Source organism: Phyllobates terribilis, unplaced genomic scaffold (assembly GCF_046119375.1).
Source record: "Phyllobates terribilis strain yellow unplaced genomic scaffold, ASM4611937v1 Scaffold_3__8_contigs__length_932513732, whole genome shotgun sequence".
NCBI classification, from domain to species: Eukaryota; Metazoa; Chordata; class Amphibia; order Anura; family Dendrobatidae; genus Phyllobates; species Phyllobates terribilis.
The window spans coordinates 547,924,481-547,940,617 of NW_027362763.1; the positions used below are offsets into that span (position 1 = coordinate 547,924,481).

A 16,137-nucleotide genomic window follows, 5' to 3' on the forward strand; every position below is an offset into this window, starting at 1 on the left:
TGTGTATACTCGGGTATATACTTATATATACAGTATATACCAGTGGGGTGGGGGTTGCGGCAGTGGAGTAGCGGGCATAGGCAGTAGCCGCTGCTGCAGCTACCACGTGTGCCCGCTGCTAAAGGAAATGAATATTCACTCCTTTCCACACCCATGGAAGTGGAGAAGGGTGAATATTCATTTTCTTTAATAGTGCAGTGTGAGTCACAGACGCCATTTCCTGCTGCGATCCTCTGTGCCCGCTATTAGAGAGTATGAATATTCACTCTTCTCCATGCCCATGGGCTCACCTCGACGTCTGAGGGCGCATGGCAGTGATGTCATGCGCTGCCCAGATGCTGAGGTGAGATGCTGGCAGAACAGGATGCAGCGCTGGAGCAGAGGGGAGGAAGGTGAGTAGGATTGTTTTTTTTTTCATGTGTGCAGTGATGGGGGGCCATGCATACCAGGATTGGGGATAAGGGGTGCCATGCATACCAGGATTGGAGATGAGGGGTGCCATGCATACCAGGATTGGGGATGAGCTGTGCCACGCATACCAGGATTGGGATGAGGGGTGCCACGCATACCAGGACTGCAATGAAGGGTGCCATGCATACCAGGATTGGGGATGAGGGGGTGCCATGCATACCAGGATTTGTGATGAGGGGTGCCATGCATACCATGATTGGGATGAGGGGGCCATGGATACCATAACCTCCTTTTCCAACATCACGGAAGGAGACCTCACTTGTCTCCTCTCCAAATCACACCTGACCACTTGTGCACTAGACCCCATCCCATCCCATCCCACCTCCTCCCCAACCTCACCCCCACACTCCTCCCATCCCTAACCCATCTCTTCAACCTATCACTAACTTCTGGTACCTTCCCTGATGCCTTCAAACATGCCACAATCACGCCATCCTCAAAAAGCCATCACTTGAGCCAACCGCCTTGTCCTGCTACCACCCCATATTGCTGCTCCCATTTGCCTCCAAATTCCTTGAGCAACACGTTCACGCTGAACTTTCCTCTCACTTCTCATCTGACTCTCTCTTCAAATAACTGACAATCTGGCTTTGCCCCTACCATTCCACCGAAACTGCCCTTACCAAAATTACTAATGACTTACTTACAGCCAAAGCTAACAGACAATTCTCTGTACTCCTTCTTATTGACCTGTCCTCTGCCTTCGACACAGTTGACCACTGCCTCCTACTACAGATCCTCTCTTCCTTTGGCGTCAGAGACCCGGCCCTATCTTGGATCTCCTCATACCTTTCTAACCACACAGCATCTCCCACTCCCACAATACTTCCTCATCCCGTCCCCTCTTTGTTGGAGTCCCTCAGGGCTCTGTCCTAGGACCCCAACTCTTTTCAATCTATACCCTTGGCCTGGGACAGCTCATAAAATCCCATGGCTTCTAGTACCATCTGTACGCTGATGACACCCAGATCTATGTCTCTGGCCCAGAAGTCATCTCCCTGCTGTCCAGAATACCAGCGTGTCTATCAGCCATATCCTCCTCTTTCTCCTCTCGCTTCCTCAAGCTCAATGTGGACAAAACTGAACTCATCATCTTTCCCCCATCTCGTATATCTTCCCCACCTGATCTTTCTATCACAATAAATGACATCACACTTTCTCCTGTATCGGCAATCCGCTGCCTCGGAGTAACCCTTGACTCTGCCCTGTCTTTCAAACCCCACTTCCAAGCTCTCGCCACCTCCTGTCGCCTCCAGCTCAAAAATATTTCCAGAATCCGTCCTTTCCGCAACCCTCAATCTACTAAACTGCTTGTGCATGCCCTCATCATCTCCCGCCTCGACTACTGAACATCCTCCTCTGTGGCCTACCTGCTAACACTCTCGCACCCCTCCAGTCCGTCCTCAGCTCTGCTGCGTGACTAGTTCATCTCTCGCCTCGCTACTCCTCTGCTTCTCCCCTTTACATATCCCTTTACTGGCTCCTAATTGCTCAGCATATCCAGTTCAAACTACTAACACTGACCTAAAAAGCCATCCTTAACCTTTCTCCTCCGTACATCTCTGAACTAATCTCCCGATATAGTCCCTTACATAATCTCCGGTCCTCCCAAGACCTCCTTCTCTCCTCCACACTTATTCGTTCCTCACCCAATTGCCTCCAAGATTTCTCCCGAATATCCCCCATCCTATGGAATGCTGTGCCTCAACACGTTCGATTAGCCTCCACATTTGGATCCTTCAGATGAAACCTGAAAACCCATCTCTTCAAACAAGCTTACAGCCTGCCATGACCTTGCTTGCTGCCACCTCAACAACACCGGAGCTACTGCAACCCCGCCAACCTACTGTCTCCTTCCCCGTTCCTGCAGAATGTAAGCCTGCAAGGGCAGGGTCCTCTTCCCTCTGTACCAGTCTATCATTGTTAGTTTTGTTTACTGTAAGTGATATCTGTATTTGGTATGTAACCCTTTCTTATGTACAGCACCATGGAATCAATGGTGCTATATAAATAATAATAATAAATACCATGATTGGGATGAGGGTGCCATGCATACCAGGATTGGGATGGGGGTGCCACACATACCAGGATTGGTATGAAGGGTGCCATGCATACCAGGATTGGTGATGACAGGACCATGCACACCAGGATGGGGGATGAGGGTGCCATGCATACAAGGATTGGTGATGACGGGACCATGCATACCAGGATTGGGGATGAGGGGGCCATGCATACCAGGATTGGGGATGAAAGGGCCATGCACACAAGGATTGTGGATGAGGGGGCTATGCATACCAGGATTGGAGATGAGGGGGCCATGCATACCAGGATTAGGGATGAGGGGGCCATGCATACCAGGATTGGGGATGAGGGGGCCATGCATACCAGGATTGGTGATGAGGGGGCCATGCATACCAGTCTTGGGGATGAGTGAGCAATAGTGATGAGCGAGTATGTTCTGTTAACACTTTCGGCGAGCATACTCGGGCGTACACCAAGTATCTTCAGCATACTCGGTGTTATGTTTGAATCACTCCCGTGTGCATGATTTGCAACTGTTTGACAGCTTTAATAGATGTGAGGAATGCCTGTTTCTTTGTAATAATGTTAGCACTATCATGAAGTACAATATGTCATGAAAAAACAATCAGTGGGATCCGTTGAAACGTTCCAGAGTTATTACCTCATAACATGACACTGATCAGAATTGAAAAAATTGGCCTGGTCAGGAAGGTGAAAACAGGATTCGGGGAGAAGGGGTTAAAGGTTATGTGTTATTAAATTTCTCACAGTTTTCTGGATACACTGAACATAGTGAGTTGTTTTTATTCCTATTGGAATTGGAGATTAATTTCCTACTCCACCCCTCCCCATTTTGCTTGATACTATTTATTATACGTAAAACCGAAATAAATGAACTGGAGTATAAGTTGGTATACATGATACGTGAAGGAGCATGTTCACACTGACCATTAAACAGACAAAGCTTAAAATAGAAACAAAATGAGCATATGCCCTGCTGTAAGTAAAAGCAGTAGTGCATTTAAATAATATTGGGTACTTAGTAAACACAGTTTTTGATCAAAACAAAGCGTAAAAGCCACCCCACCAGCGACACGTTGTACCCAGTCATGATGGTCCTAACCTCTAGTATTAAAAACTTACCATGTGTCAAAAATTACCTTAATGTGAATAAGGGCCGAGCAGGACTGAGCATAGTTGAACCCCCATCCTACTCGGCCCCTATTCACATTGCTGCCACTTTGACACAGGATAAGGTTTTAATACCAGAGGTTAGGTCCATCCTGATTGGGTACATCTTGGCGCAGTGCGATACCTTTTACGCTTTTTTTTAATCAAACCCAGTGATTACTAAGTACCCGATGTTATTTATATGCACTATTGCTTTTAATTACGCACAGCAGGGTATATGTTCACTTTGTTTCTATCTCAGGTTTTGTCTATTTATTATATGTAGTAAGGCCTCATTCACACATTAGTATTTGTATGCCAAATCCAGAAGTAGAATTAACAGAGAAAAACTATAATTAAAAGATTGATACCTCCCCTGTGTTTGGAGACGCTCCTTATTTTGGCATAGAAATACTGATCAAAAATACTGATTTGTGAATGAGGCATAATACATACAGTGCTTCGGGTGGTCTTTTTTCTGAAGATAAGGGAATATATCACAAAAAAACTTTATATTACACTTTCCATACTGAATTTTTTTCTCTGTGACCAAATTTCACATGACCACATCATCCACTACCTACCATGGGACATATTCATACTATTACATTTAACTATGGACTAATGTACAGTATGAGATCATTGAGATTGACTGGTAAATGTGTTATGTGACATTGCGTGTCTATGGAGAATACATCACTGCAGCCGCACTAGCAGTAGATGGCAGAGAAAGAATTGTTTATTGGAAAGTTTTTTCTTTTTTTCCCTACTGGTTTGCAAGGATATTTGAAACATTCACAAATTGCAAGAAATCCATACAGGAAAAACATATCTTTGTACCGTGTTAGCCAGTAGATAGAAAAATATCTAAAATATATTAGCCTGATGAAGAGACCTGCGTAGCCTCGAAAGCTTGCAATCTGTTTTAGCCATTAAAAGGTATCAATCACTGAGGACTCTCAAATCAAAATAGAAAAATATTAAAGTTTGACAGTCCTCAGTGGTTGATACCTTTTAATGGCTAACTGAAAAGATGATAACAAATTGCAAGCTTTCGAGACTACGCAGGTCTCTTCATCAGGCATAGTATAACACAAAATTTGGTCACATATTTAATCCACAAACACTATCCATATGTTGCCACGAGGGGGAGCCCCGATAACGAGATTGCTAAAGATAAATTTATTATTGCGTTCAGTGGGTGCTATACAGTATACTGCATGTATGTTTAGGTTCAACTTCTACTTATTTGTAAAAAAAAAACACAAAACATAGAAAGGAAAAAATAACCCTCAATCGCAGGTTCCTTTTGACAATTCCCCTTCACCAGTCTTGATGTATCTCTCAATTGTCTCTATAGCCAAAAAAGACTGAAGAGCTGTCATTACAATATCACGGGGAGTTATGTATGAGAATCAGGCTTGAGATACCTCCAGTTTCCAGAACATTTCTTTATGAGCATATATCAGATGGTAAGAAGCTTAACTCTTTAATGACCAGGAAATTTTTCATTTTTTTGCGTTTTGATTCATTTCGTCACCTTCAGCCAAAAGCCAAAACTTTTTTTTATTTTTTGATCAATTTAGCTATATGAGAGCTTGTTTTTGCAAGACAAGTTATAGTTTTGAATAACACCATTTATTTTACCATATGACTTACTAAAAAATGGGAACAAAATTCCAAAGGGATAAAATTGTGAAAAAAAAAACCCGATTTCGTCATTATTTTTTGGGTTTTGTTTCTTATAGTGTTCATTGTTCGGCAAGAATGACCTTGAAACTTGATTCCCAGGTCAGCATGACTATATTGATACCAAACTTGCATCAATTTTTTTTTTAGATTTAAATGCTAAAAAAAATTCTGAACTTTGTAAAAATAAAAAGGTTTTGGATTTGTGTGGCCAATATTTTGAGACCTGTAACACTTTTATTTTTCTGTTGATAAAGGGGTTGAATTAGAATTAATTTTTGCATAATGAGCCAATGTTTTTATTGATACCAATTTGGGGTATGTACAATACTTTGATCACTTTTTATTGCATTTTTAGGGAGGTGAAGTGACCTATAAATTGTAATTCTGGTGTTGTTTTCCTTTTTTTAATCTTTACAGTGTTTACGGTATGGGTTTATTAACCCCTGTCCAGCACGTTTTGTCACATTCCAATTCGGGAAAGGGTAGAGAATATGATTCACTGGTATAATAGAATGTATTACTTTTATTAACTTTTGTCCATGATACAGGCTCAGATGTAAAACAATATGAAGTGGTCCAGCTCCATATTATCATTAAAAGTGCCAGCAATTTGGCATTGAGACCAGATGGGTTTCTGAGTCCTTTTGTTAAGAGGTAAGTCAATTGTCAGATCTTTATGTTCAACTTTTATATTCCAGATGGGTAGAAAAGTTTACATACTTTTGTCTGTTTATTGATTTGACTAGTTGTCTGATCCTGCCAAATAAACAGAACATAAAGCAAAGGACTCCAGTATTGAGAAGACAGCCCTGCCCAGAATGGAATCACACAATCATCTACAACTTAGCAAATCCAAGTGATCTCAGGATGTCTCGACTGGATCTAACTGTATGGGATCAAGGCTTGAATGAGCGATTTCTTGGTGGAACCAGATTGAGCACAGGTGGAGTATAATCATTTCACATATACCCCAAAATGTAGAGAAAAACAAGGTGTGTACAAGGTCTTTGAAATTAAAGGGGTTATTCAGGTTTATCATAAAAAGTCTGCAATCATTCTCTGTGACTACAGACTTGTGAATCCTCACGTCGCGCACAGCACGTGCTGTCAGGATTCTCCGAGGCCTCGCACATCTAGTCGGAATGTGGTCAGCTGGATCTAATTTTCATCCTTTCTTGGTCTGAGAGTCCATTTTTGCCATCATTGTGATATCCGTTATTCTTGTACGCAAAAAAAATACAAGCTTCTCATTAAACAGAATAGAAAGAACAGAACAGCACACAGATGGCATCCGTGACTTGTATTGGTGAGTTTGACCTGTGACTAAGATCAAAAATCAGTGTCCACAAAAATTTCAACAGATGTGAACATCCACGTAGATAATAAAGGGTATGTGTTCTATCTGTGAAAAACACAGATAAAAGACGTACTTGAAAAATGAATGCCTGAAAGAGACTTGTGCTGTATAGTGATTCGTGCAGAAGCGTTATTGGGGATGTGTAATCTTGTTACAAGAGTAATATTGCAAAGTGCAAAAAAAAAAAAAAAATGGATGAGTTTTTACTTCTAGAATCTTTAACTTTTTTGCCAAGGTTGCCGGCCACCTTTGCAATCAATAAGAGGTGGCCGTTTTCCTAGATAAGCCTCTACGAGCTACACAGGGGAGCACACAGTTAGGTCATCGGCTCAGCCATGCTTCCGGCTTCAATCATGGAGAGTGCACCACACAATGGCAAGCAGGAAGGGGCTTTCCTGAACATAAGATCCGAGACAACCCCTTTAAGGGATCTGTTTAATCAGCGTGTCACAGCTTGCCACCTTTTCAACTGGGCAGTTTTGACCATTGCTTGTTATTTAGTGTATTTTGGCATTCACGTTGAATTTTCCTTAAATAATGTAACTGCATAATTAAGCTGGAAAGGGTTTGTCTTGTCAAAGACATCCCCATTAACATGAGAACTACTGCAGTGATTAGATGACCATCTCCTCAGCCCACTGGCAAAGAGAGAGAGGAATTAGCCATTTATTGATTTATTTCCCTGCAGCCATTCAATTGGATGGTCATATATGTAATACATTAATGGACTAAGCCTGTGGAAGCATGTCCTGAATGGTACAGTACATCCAATGACCCACCTAAAAACTGTTACAATACTTAGCTATGTAAGTAAACGTAAGTTCCTAATCTAGAATTAACGACGAATGACGGACATAGTGACTCGCCCCCTGGGCCGTGGGGCACTCGGATCCGGGCAATAGGGAGCGATGGGAGTAGTAGTGGCAACCCGGTTCCGTGGCTCAGGGTGGTCAGGCCAGTGGTAGTCCGTTATATTGATTATGTCCGACTACGCCACCCGTGGATTGCAGTTATTAGGAACCGCCGCTGCTTGCAGACCGCTGGGGCTGATGAGGTGTGCAGCTATGGTAGTGTGACTCCCCACGGGAAGAGTGCGGCCCCAGGGCAGTATAGTGGATGGTGGGAGTGATGGTAGTGAGAGTCCCAGTGATGATAGTGCTGGAGGAGCAAGGAGCACACAGACAACAGGTTGTAGTCCAGGGTCTTTACTGAAACAGGTAAACTGACCCATAAACAGTCCCAGCTAGGAGGGGACCTGGATGTCTGAGAGCAACGGGGAAATTGGCCCTGGTCAGGGTGAGGGTGTAGGCCTACCGTGCTTTCTGCGCTCCTTCTGGCTATCCCCTCCTTATAGAGTAACAGCCCACGTTTCCGAGCTTTCCGTGCTTTCTCGCCTGTATGGCCTGCGACGTGGGTTCCTTTCTGCTCCCAGCCTTGTATGGCTTTACTGGTCCCTTCGGTTGTGGCAGGGCCTCCAGGCTTCTTAGGCCAAGGAATGTACAGTCCCTTGCGGACTGGTTCTCTGCTGGGGGATGTGGAATCCTTCCAGCCTCAGACACCAAAGTCTGGTAAAGTCAGTCTTTATCTGCCAAGACAGGCTCTCTTCGCCTCTTGTCTCTGGCTTGTGGCTCTCTCCTACTGCCACACTTCCTCTTAGGTGCAATCAACTTTCTGTCCCTGCTCCACTCTGGGACACGTCTCAAAGCTGAGACAGGCAATCCAGTTCTCTCTAACCCTGCCCTCAGTACCAGCTTTTATAGGGACAGCCTGCTCCCCCTACTGGCCTGAGACAGGAGGCATTGCATGCTAATGTTCCCCTGACCAGAGAACCTCCCCCTTGCTCTCAGACACAGCTTTATTACACTTGTGGCATCCAGGTAGGGTGACACAATAGCACGTCATGAGCCGGTGTCAGTTCCTGCATCATGACGTGCTATCTCCGTCATGACTTTAAACTGTCACTGCGTGTCACAGCTGAGCGGCACGGGAAGAGGTGCGGGGACCCATTCCGTCGGTCCCCGCACTCAGGGCGCTGTGAAATATCAGCACCTCCAGCACGATCACAGCAGTATCTCAGTGCTGCTAGTGGCCGTGCCCCTACTGTGACAGCCAGGAACAGTGCCAGCACTGCCCCTGGCTGTTTAACTCCCTAAATGCTGCGATCAAGAGCGATCGCAGCTTTTAGGAGGCAGGGAGAGGGACCTCCCTTCAGATCAGCATCCCCGCAATGTCATCGTCGGGGCCTTATCGTTGCCATAGTGACCCGGGGTCATCATGACGACCCTCAGGTCACCAAGCTACAGAAAGCATCTTAGACCATGCTGGGAGCATGGTCTAAGACGCTTCTATATAAGTATAATATTTTGCAATGCTGGTGCATTGCAATTAATTACACCTGCAATCAAAGTAAAAAAATTGAAAGTTCCATAGTGGGACTAAGTAAAGAAGATAAAGAAAAGAAAAAAAACTGTAAAAATATTTAAAAAAATATCTAAAAAAAAAAATTACAAGATAGTAATAATAAAAATATATTATACCATTAAATACTCATTTTTATGTGAAAAAACAAACAAAAAATACACATACAGTATATCACAAAAGTGAGTACACCCCTCACATTTTTGGAAATATTTTATTAGACCTTTTCAAGGGACAACAATGAAGATATGACACTTTGATACAATGTAAAGTAGTCAGTATACAGTTTGTATAACAGTGTAAATTTGGTGTGCCCACTAAATAACTCACCACACAGCCATTAATGTCTAAACTGCTGGCAACAAAAGTGAGTACACCCCTAAGTGAAAATGGCCAAATTGTGCCCAAAGTGTGAATATTTTGTGTGACCACCATTATTTTCAAGTATTGCCTTAATCTCTTTGGCATGGAGTTCACTAGAGTTTCACAGGTTGTCATTAGAATCCTCTTTCACTCCTCCATGACGACTTCACGGAGCTGGTGGATGTTAGAGACCTTGCGCTCCTCCACCTTCTGTTTGAGGATGCCCCACAGATGCTCAACAGGGTTTTGGTCTGGACACATGCTTGGCCAGTCCAGAACCTTAACCCTTAGTTTATTTAGCAAGTTAGTAGTCATCTTGGAGGTGTGTTTGGGGTCCTTTTCATGTTGGAATACTGCCCTGCAGCCCAGTTTCCGGAGGGAGGGGATCATGCTCTGCTTCAGTATGTCACAGTACACGTTTGCATTCATGGTTCCCTCAATGAACTATAGCTCCAACAGCCGGCAGCACTCAATCCATGACACTCCCACCACCATGCTTAACTGTAGGCAAGACACACTTGCCTTTGTACTCTTCACCTGGTTGCCGCCACACACTCTTGACACCATCTGAACCAAATAAGTTTATCTTGGTCTAATCAGACCACAGGACATGGTTCCAGTATTTCCTGCCCTTAGTCTGCTTGTCTTTAGCAAACTGTGTGTGGGCTTTCTTGTGCATCATCTTTAGAAGAAGTTTCCTTCTGGGACAACAGATATGAAGACCAAATTGATGCAGTGTGTGGTGGCTTATGGTCTGAGCACTGATGGGCTGACCCCTCACCCCTTTAACTTCTGCAGCAATGCTGGCAGCACTCATATGTCTATTTTGAAAAGACAACTTCTGGATATGATGTTGAGCACGTTCACTCAACTTTTTTGATTGACCATGGCAAGGCCTGTTCTGAGTGGAATATGTCTTATTAAACCGCTGTATGATCTTGGCCACTGTGTTGCAGCTCAGTTTCAGGGTGTTAGCAATCTTCTTAAAGCCTAGGCCATCTTTATGTACAGCAACAATTATGCCATGAGTTGACATGTTGAACTTCTAGTGACAAGTATGAGAGACTGTGAGAGGATAACACCAAATTTAACACTCCTGCTCCCCATTCATACCTGAGACCTTGTAACATTTGTAACAATAATGAGTCACATGAGCCCGGGAAGAGAAAATGGCTAAGGCTGCGTGCCCACGCATTTCCGCCGCGAAAACGCATTAAAAATACATGTTAAGTTGTCTGCCATGTTTCCCAATAATAATCCGCATGTGCTGTACAACCATTTATTGTGCGTAATCGCCGCCATTGACTTGCATTGAGCCGCATAACATCCGCATGTATATGACGCGCCCCCTGGGACATATTCCTTTTTGAGGGGAATACCCGGCACCGGATCAGATGGGGGGGGGTTTGTAGTCTCCGAGCGGCTGTGACCCGGCCCGTGCCCAGGGCGTCAAGCTCAGTGTTATGTGGCAGTCCTACAGATGTTATTAAGAGTTCTTTTGTGTCGACTACGCCACCCGTTGTATTGCGGTCACTATGGCCGCCGCTGCAGCAGGGTCCGCTGAGGCTGATGGTGTAGGTGCAGCTTTTGGTGGTATAACCCCCAACGGGTGGGGTATAGCCTCAGGGGGTCAGGTGCAGAGGATGGGGGTTGTGGTGGTGCAGCATAGATGTTAAAGGAAGACAGAGTCGGGTTGTGCAGTTTAGGGTATTTACTCACTGCTGATGTTCCGGTCACTCCAGCTTCAAGTGACCACCCGAGCCGTGCTGCGTCCACCAGGTCCTGGATCCAGCCAACCCCCAAGCGAGTCCGGAGCGTGACCCTGAGCTCTCCTTCTGTCCTTTCTCTGGCCGTCCCCACTATTGATCCACCCAGGTCCAGCTCCCTCGGGCCTTCTGTTGGGTGACCCTTGGCCTTGGGTTCCCTGACCCTCCACGTGGTATGCCTTCGTGGTGGATGTGGTGGGTGGCCGTGGCAGACGCTGCCCACGGCCTCCGGTCTCTGGCTGGGGTGTGTTTTTGCCCCCACCAGCTTGGGTTCCGGTACCCTGATGCCGACTCTTCACCCGTAGCTTTGAGTTGGGATCTCAGAGTCCTTCTCTTCTGTGCTCTGGGTCTCTCTCTTTTCTCCTCTCTCACTCTGGGTGTTTGTCTTTCTTCTCTCCTCTGCTCCTGACTTGTTCTCTGCAGCTGACTGACTCTCTGCATCTGATCCTTTGCATCTGACCCTGTTCTTAGTTGGTGCCCACCTTATATACACCCTCTATGTGTGAGCTCAGGTGACCAGCACCCAATGAGCTCCTATCTTTACCCAGGCTGCTCCCCCTATCTGCCCCTACACTACTTGGGATGTACCACCCCCCTCCCACTCCAGCCAGGAACAGACTCGGTCGTACCTGCACATTTCTAAGTGGGAGTACCGTCGGCCTGTTCCTCGGAAATGGGATGTGTGTAGTGCATGCAGCCTACCGAGCTCAGATCCACACTCCATCCTTACCCGGGAGTGGAATATCACACCTCTGGGTTGAGGTGCAATACCCCTGTAGCAGCCGAATCCTCAGGGTGCTACATTCCCCCCTGGTAAATCACAGCACGTCCTCGGGCTGTAAGACATAAAACATCACCAAAACATACAAATTTTTATAAACATATAAAACATATAAAACATTATATATATATAAAACTTTTCATATAAACATTCTCGTCGTCTCTTGTTTCAGGTTCCTCCTCCGGACACTGTGCAACGTGTGTCCGGGAAAAGTGCGACAGTCTCTTAGAAAAACTGGTTTTCCTATAAAACCGGTAGGGGGCGCTTTAGGAAGCGCAACTATATACAGGGGAAGTTGGCCGCTCTCAGTCCTCGGCCAGGTAAGGAGGGAAAGGGAATGGCTGCTCACAGTCCTCAGCCTGTGGGATTAAGGGGTAAACGGGTAAACAGTTCACTCAGCTGGTCCCAACGGGGACTATATATATGTAGCAACAGTTTCAGTTTCTTTATACCCCGATTGGGTAACTTATTTACAGCACCTGCTCTGCCGCACTCAACGGCGTCTTCCTCCTGCTCTTTGCTTACAGCTGGTTGTTACTTCAGACCCGTCCGGGTCCTCTTGCTCCTCCTCCTCGCACCGCAACTCCTCCTCCGTCAGGCGGTGTACGTGGAGGGCGTAAGGTCCTTTGGCACACTTGTGCCGGGTAAAGGTGACCTCGTCCCCGATATAAAGGTCACGACCTCTGTGCCCCTCCGGCAGATGGGACTCAACGTCTCTGCGCGTTACAAAAACGTCGCCGGGGGGTGTTGTGGTCTCTGATGAAGCCCCACCCATGCTGCTGGTTGAACTTGATCACTGTCCCGATGGTGCGGGGACAATGCGCTGCACGGGGGTCTCTCCTGGCCCGGCTCTTCTGCTCCGCGCTCCTTATCTGGGCTTGTTGTTCCCGGACCCGCCTCTCTCTCCGCTCCCTCGTAAACTCCTCGAGCTGCTGTCGGCAGCACTCAGCACGCTCCGCTGCAGCTGCCCTGGTTTCCTGAGTGAACCCCATTAGATCTTCTCCGGTGGGGTCCCACTCAAACTGCGCTTCCGCTAGCGGGGGCGAGATCCTTATTACGGGCTTCGGAGCCGGAATCAGGGGTGCACACATGGCCCCAACCCTCCTCTGGTGCTCCAGTTCGTAATACTTCTGGGGCCAGATGAAAGGCTGCCCGTCCGGCCACGTGTGCTGGGCAAACAAGTCCTCTCCCAGACGCGGCACCCTTGATTTTACGGGTGCGGGCGCGGTGGTGGTGGCGCCCGGGTTGCCCAGGCCTTGCGGCCAGGCCTGGGGCACCTGGAAGGTGAAGGGCACCGTTAATACGGCGGCGCCCTGGGCTACCTGGCCTTGCGACCAGGCCGGAGGCTCCGCAGAGGTAGGGGGCGCTGTTGGTGTTGCGGCGCCCGGGAATTCTAGGCCCTGCGACCAGGCTGGTGGTACTTCCTGCTTGGTCACGCTCGGGGTCGAGGCGTGTGACGTCACAGGGGTCGCGGCGGCGGCTTCCGGTTGGGGCCTAGTCTGCGTCGGTGACATGGCGTTTTCGGGCACAGCAGGGGGACTTTCGGGCTCTGCGACGGGGAGCTGGGGCAGGTAAGCGGTGTCACGGCTTGGGGTATAGGCGTCCCCTTTACCTGCCTCCATGCGTTCGGCTCCCTCCTCGGCGCCGTCTCCGGCCTTGGGTCCTCCCGCGCCATCCTCAGAGGCGGTCTCCTTCCTCATCTCGGCTGGCGTGCTCCGGGTCTTGGTTTCAGCTTGCTTCTTGGTTTCAGCTTGCTGGGCCATCTCCCGGCTCCATTCCGCCAATATCTCGCGCTGTACCCGGGCCATCCTCCGTGCGAGGCCCTCCAGGGCAGTCTGCGCACACTCCCGGTCTCGGGGGAGCTGTGCAAGGACCTCCACTAGGCCTAGTGGGGTCGTGGTGTCCAGCAGGCTCCTGACCAACGGGTCGGTGCTGCTCTGCTCTTCTTCCAGCAGGCTTCTGGCCAGCGGGCCGGTGCTGCTCTGCTCTCTGGACATCTCCGGGTGAGCTTTTCTGCTACTCCTCTCCAGACTTCTTGTCTCCGGGTGCGCTCGCTCCAGACTGCTCCAGGCGACACCCATCTTTGCTCTCTCCTTCTCAGTCCTCCCACTTCGAGGGCGGTCCCGGGGCAACTCGGTGACTGTCAGCTCCAGGGGTAGTTCTTTCACGCTGACAGACACCTCCAGCATCACAGTCTCTGTTGGTGGGGGCGGTTTCCACTTTTGGCGCCATTTTCTGTCCTGGCCCACGATGGGAGGTGGCCTCTTGCCCTCCTTTGGCACGCCCATAATGGCGTCCGCTGCTCTTCCAAGGCGGGAAATCTGCGGTTTTGGCGGGAAGCGTCGCCCAGTGGCGGGAAACTCTGCAGATGGCGGGAACAAGTTGGAAATGGCGGACAATCGGCGGGAAACGACTGGTGATGGAGTCCGATGGCGTGGACCCTCCGGAACCGGCGGGAGACTTCTTTCTGAGGTAAACTTGCACTTTTCTTCAGGCACGCAGTACCCGGGTGTTGCGGGCACGTAATCCTGCCGACTACGCCAAAGTTGACGCGCCCCCTGGGACATATTCCTTTTTGAGGGGAATACCCGGCACCGGATCAGATGGGGGGGGTTTGTAGTCTCCGAGCGGCTGTGACCCGGCCCGTGCCCAGGGCGTCAAGCTCAGTGTTATGTGGCAGTCCTACAGATGTTATTAAGAGTTCTTTTGTGTCGACTACGCCACCCGTTGTATTGCGGTCACTATGGCCGCCGCTGCAGCAGGGTCCGCTGAGGCTGATGGTGTAGGTGCAGCTTTTGGTGGTATAACCCCCAACGGGTGGGGTATAGCCTCAGGGGGTCAGGTGCAGAGGATGGGGGTTGTGGTGGTGCAGCATAGATGTTAAAGGAAGACAGAGTCGGGTTGTGCAGTTTAGGGTATTTACTCACTGCTGATGTTCCGGTCACTCCAGCTTCAAGTGACCACCCGAGCCGTGCTGCGTCCACCAGGTCCTGGATCCAGCCAACCCCCAAGCGAGTCCGGAGCGTGACCCTGAGCTCTCCTTCTGTCCTTTCTCTGGCCGTCCCCACTATTGATCCACCCAGGTCCAGCTCCCTCGGGCCTTCTGTTGGGTGACCCTTGGCCTTGGGTTCCCTGACCCTCCACGTGGTATGCCTTCGTGGTGGATGTGGTGGGTGGCCGTGGCAGACGCTGCCCACGGCCTCCGGTCTCTGGCTGGGGTGTGTTTTTGCCCCCACCAGCTTGGGTTCCGGTACCCTGATGCCGACTCTTCACCCGTAGCTTTGAGTTGGGATCTCAGAGTCCTTCTCTTCTGTGCTCTGGGTCTCTCTCTTTTCTCCTCTCTCACTCTGGGTCTTTGTCTTTCTTCTCTCCTCTGCTCCTGACTTGTTCTCTGCAGCTGACTGACTCTCTGCATCTGATCCTCTGCATCTGACCCTGTTCTTAGTTGGTGCCCACCTTATATACACCCTCTATGTGTGAGCTCAGGTGACCAGCACCCAATGAGCTCCTATCTTTACCCAGGCTGCTCCCCCTATCTGCCCCTACACTACTTGGGATGTACCACCCCCCTCCCACTCCAGCCAGGAACAGACTCGGTCGTACCTGCACATTTCTAAGTGGGAGTACCGTCGGCCTGTTCCTCGGAAATGGGATGTGTGTAGTGCATGCAGCCTACCGAGCTCAGATCCACACTCCATCCTTACCCGGGAGTGGAATATCACACCTCTGGGTTGAGGTGCAATACCCCTGTAGCAGCCGAATCCTCAGGGTGCTACATTTACATGTATAGCAAACATACGACAGCCCTATATAAGTGCACAAAAGCCACCATAGCTGGTCAGCCGTGTATATACATGCACGGTCAGCATAAATTACACTCCGAAAACAATATGAACACAGAGGAGACAAAATGGAGTGATTTTAGCAGAAAATAATTCTTTATTAGTACGTAATTTACAAAAAATAAATGTATATATTGCCAAAGTCATAACATTTAAAAGATGGGGAACAGAAGGGAATCAGGGGATAACAGCGCTAAACCACATGTGACTTCCCCCACATATATAAGGTGTTAAGTGGGGGCTCCTAAGGTAAGG

At 48.2% G+C, this 16,137-nt stretch overlaps 1 protein-coding gene across 5 annotated transcripts in view; it reads left to right on the forward strand.

Annotated features, from left to right (window-relative positions):
- SYTL3 (synaptotagmin like 3) overlaps window positions 1-16,137 on the forward strand; it is a 250,595-nt gene that overhangs the window by 220,522 nt on the left and 13,936 nt on the right. For all 5 annotated transcript variants that reach the window (XM_073671356.1, XM_073671357.1, XM_073671358.1 and 2 more), the window contains 3 exons: window positions 5,024-5,135; window positions 5,904-6,009; window positions 6,102-6,298. In XM_073671356.1, coding sequence (XP_073527457.1) covers window positions 5,024-5,135; window positions 5,904-6,009; window positions 6,102-6,298 — 415 coding nt within the window. The remainder of the gene's footprint in view (window positions 1-5,023; window positions 5,136-5,903; window positions 6,010-6,101; window positions 6,299-16,137) is intronic.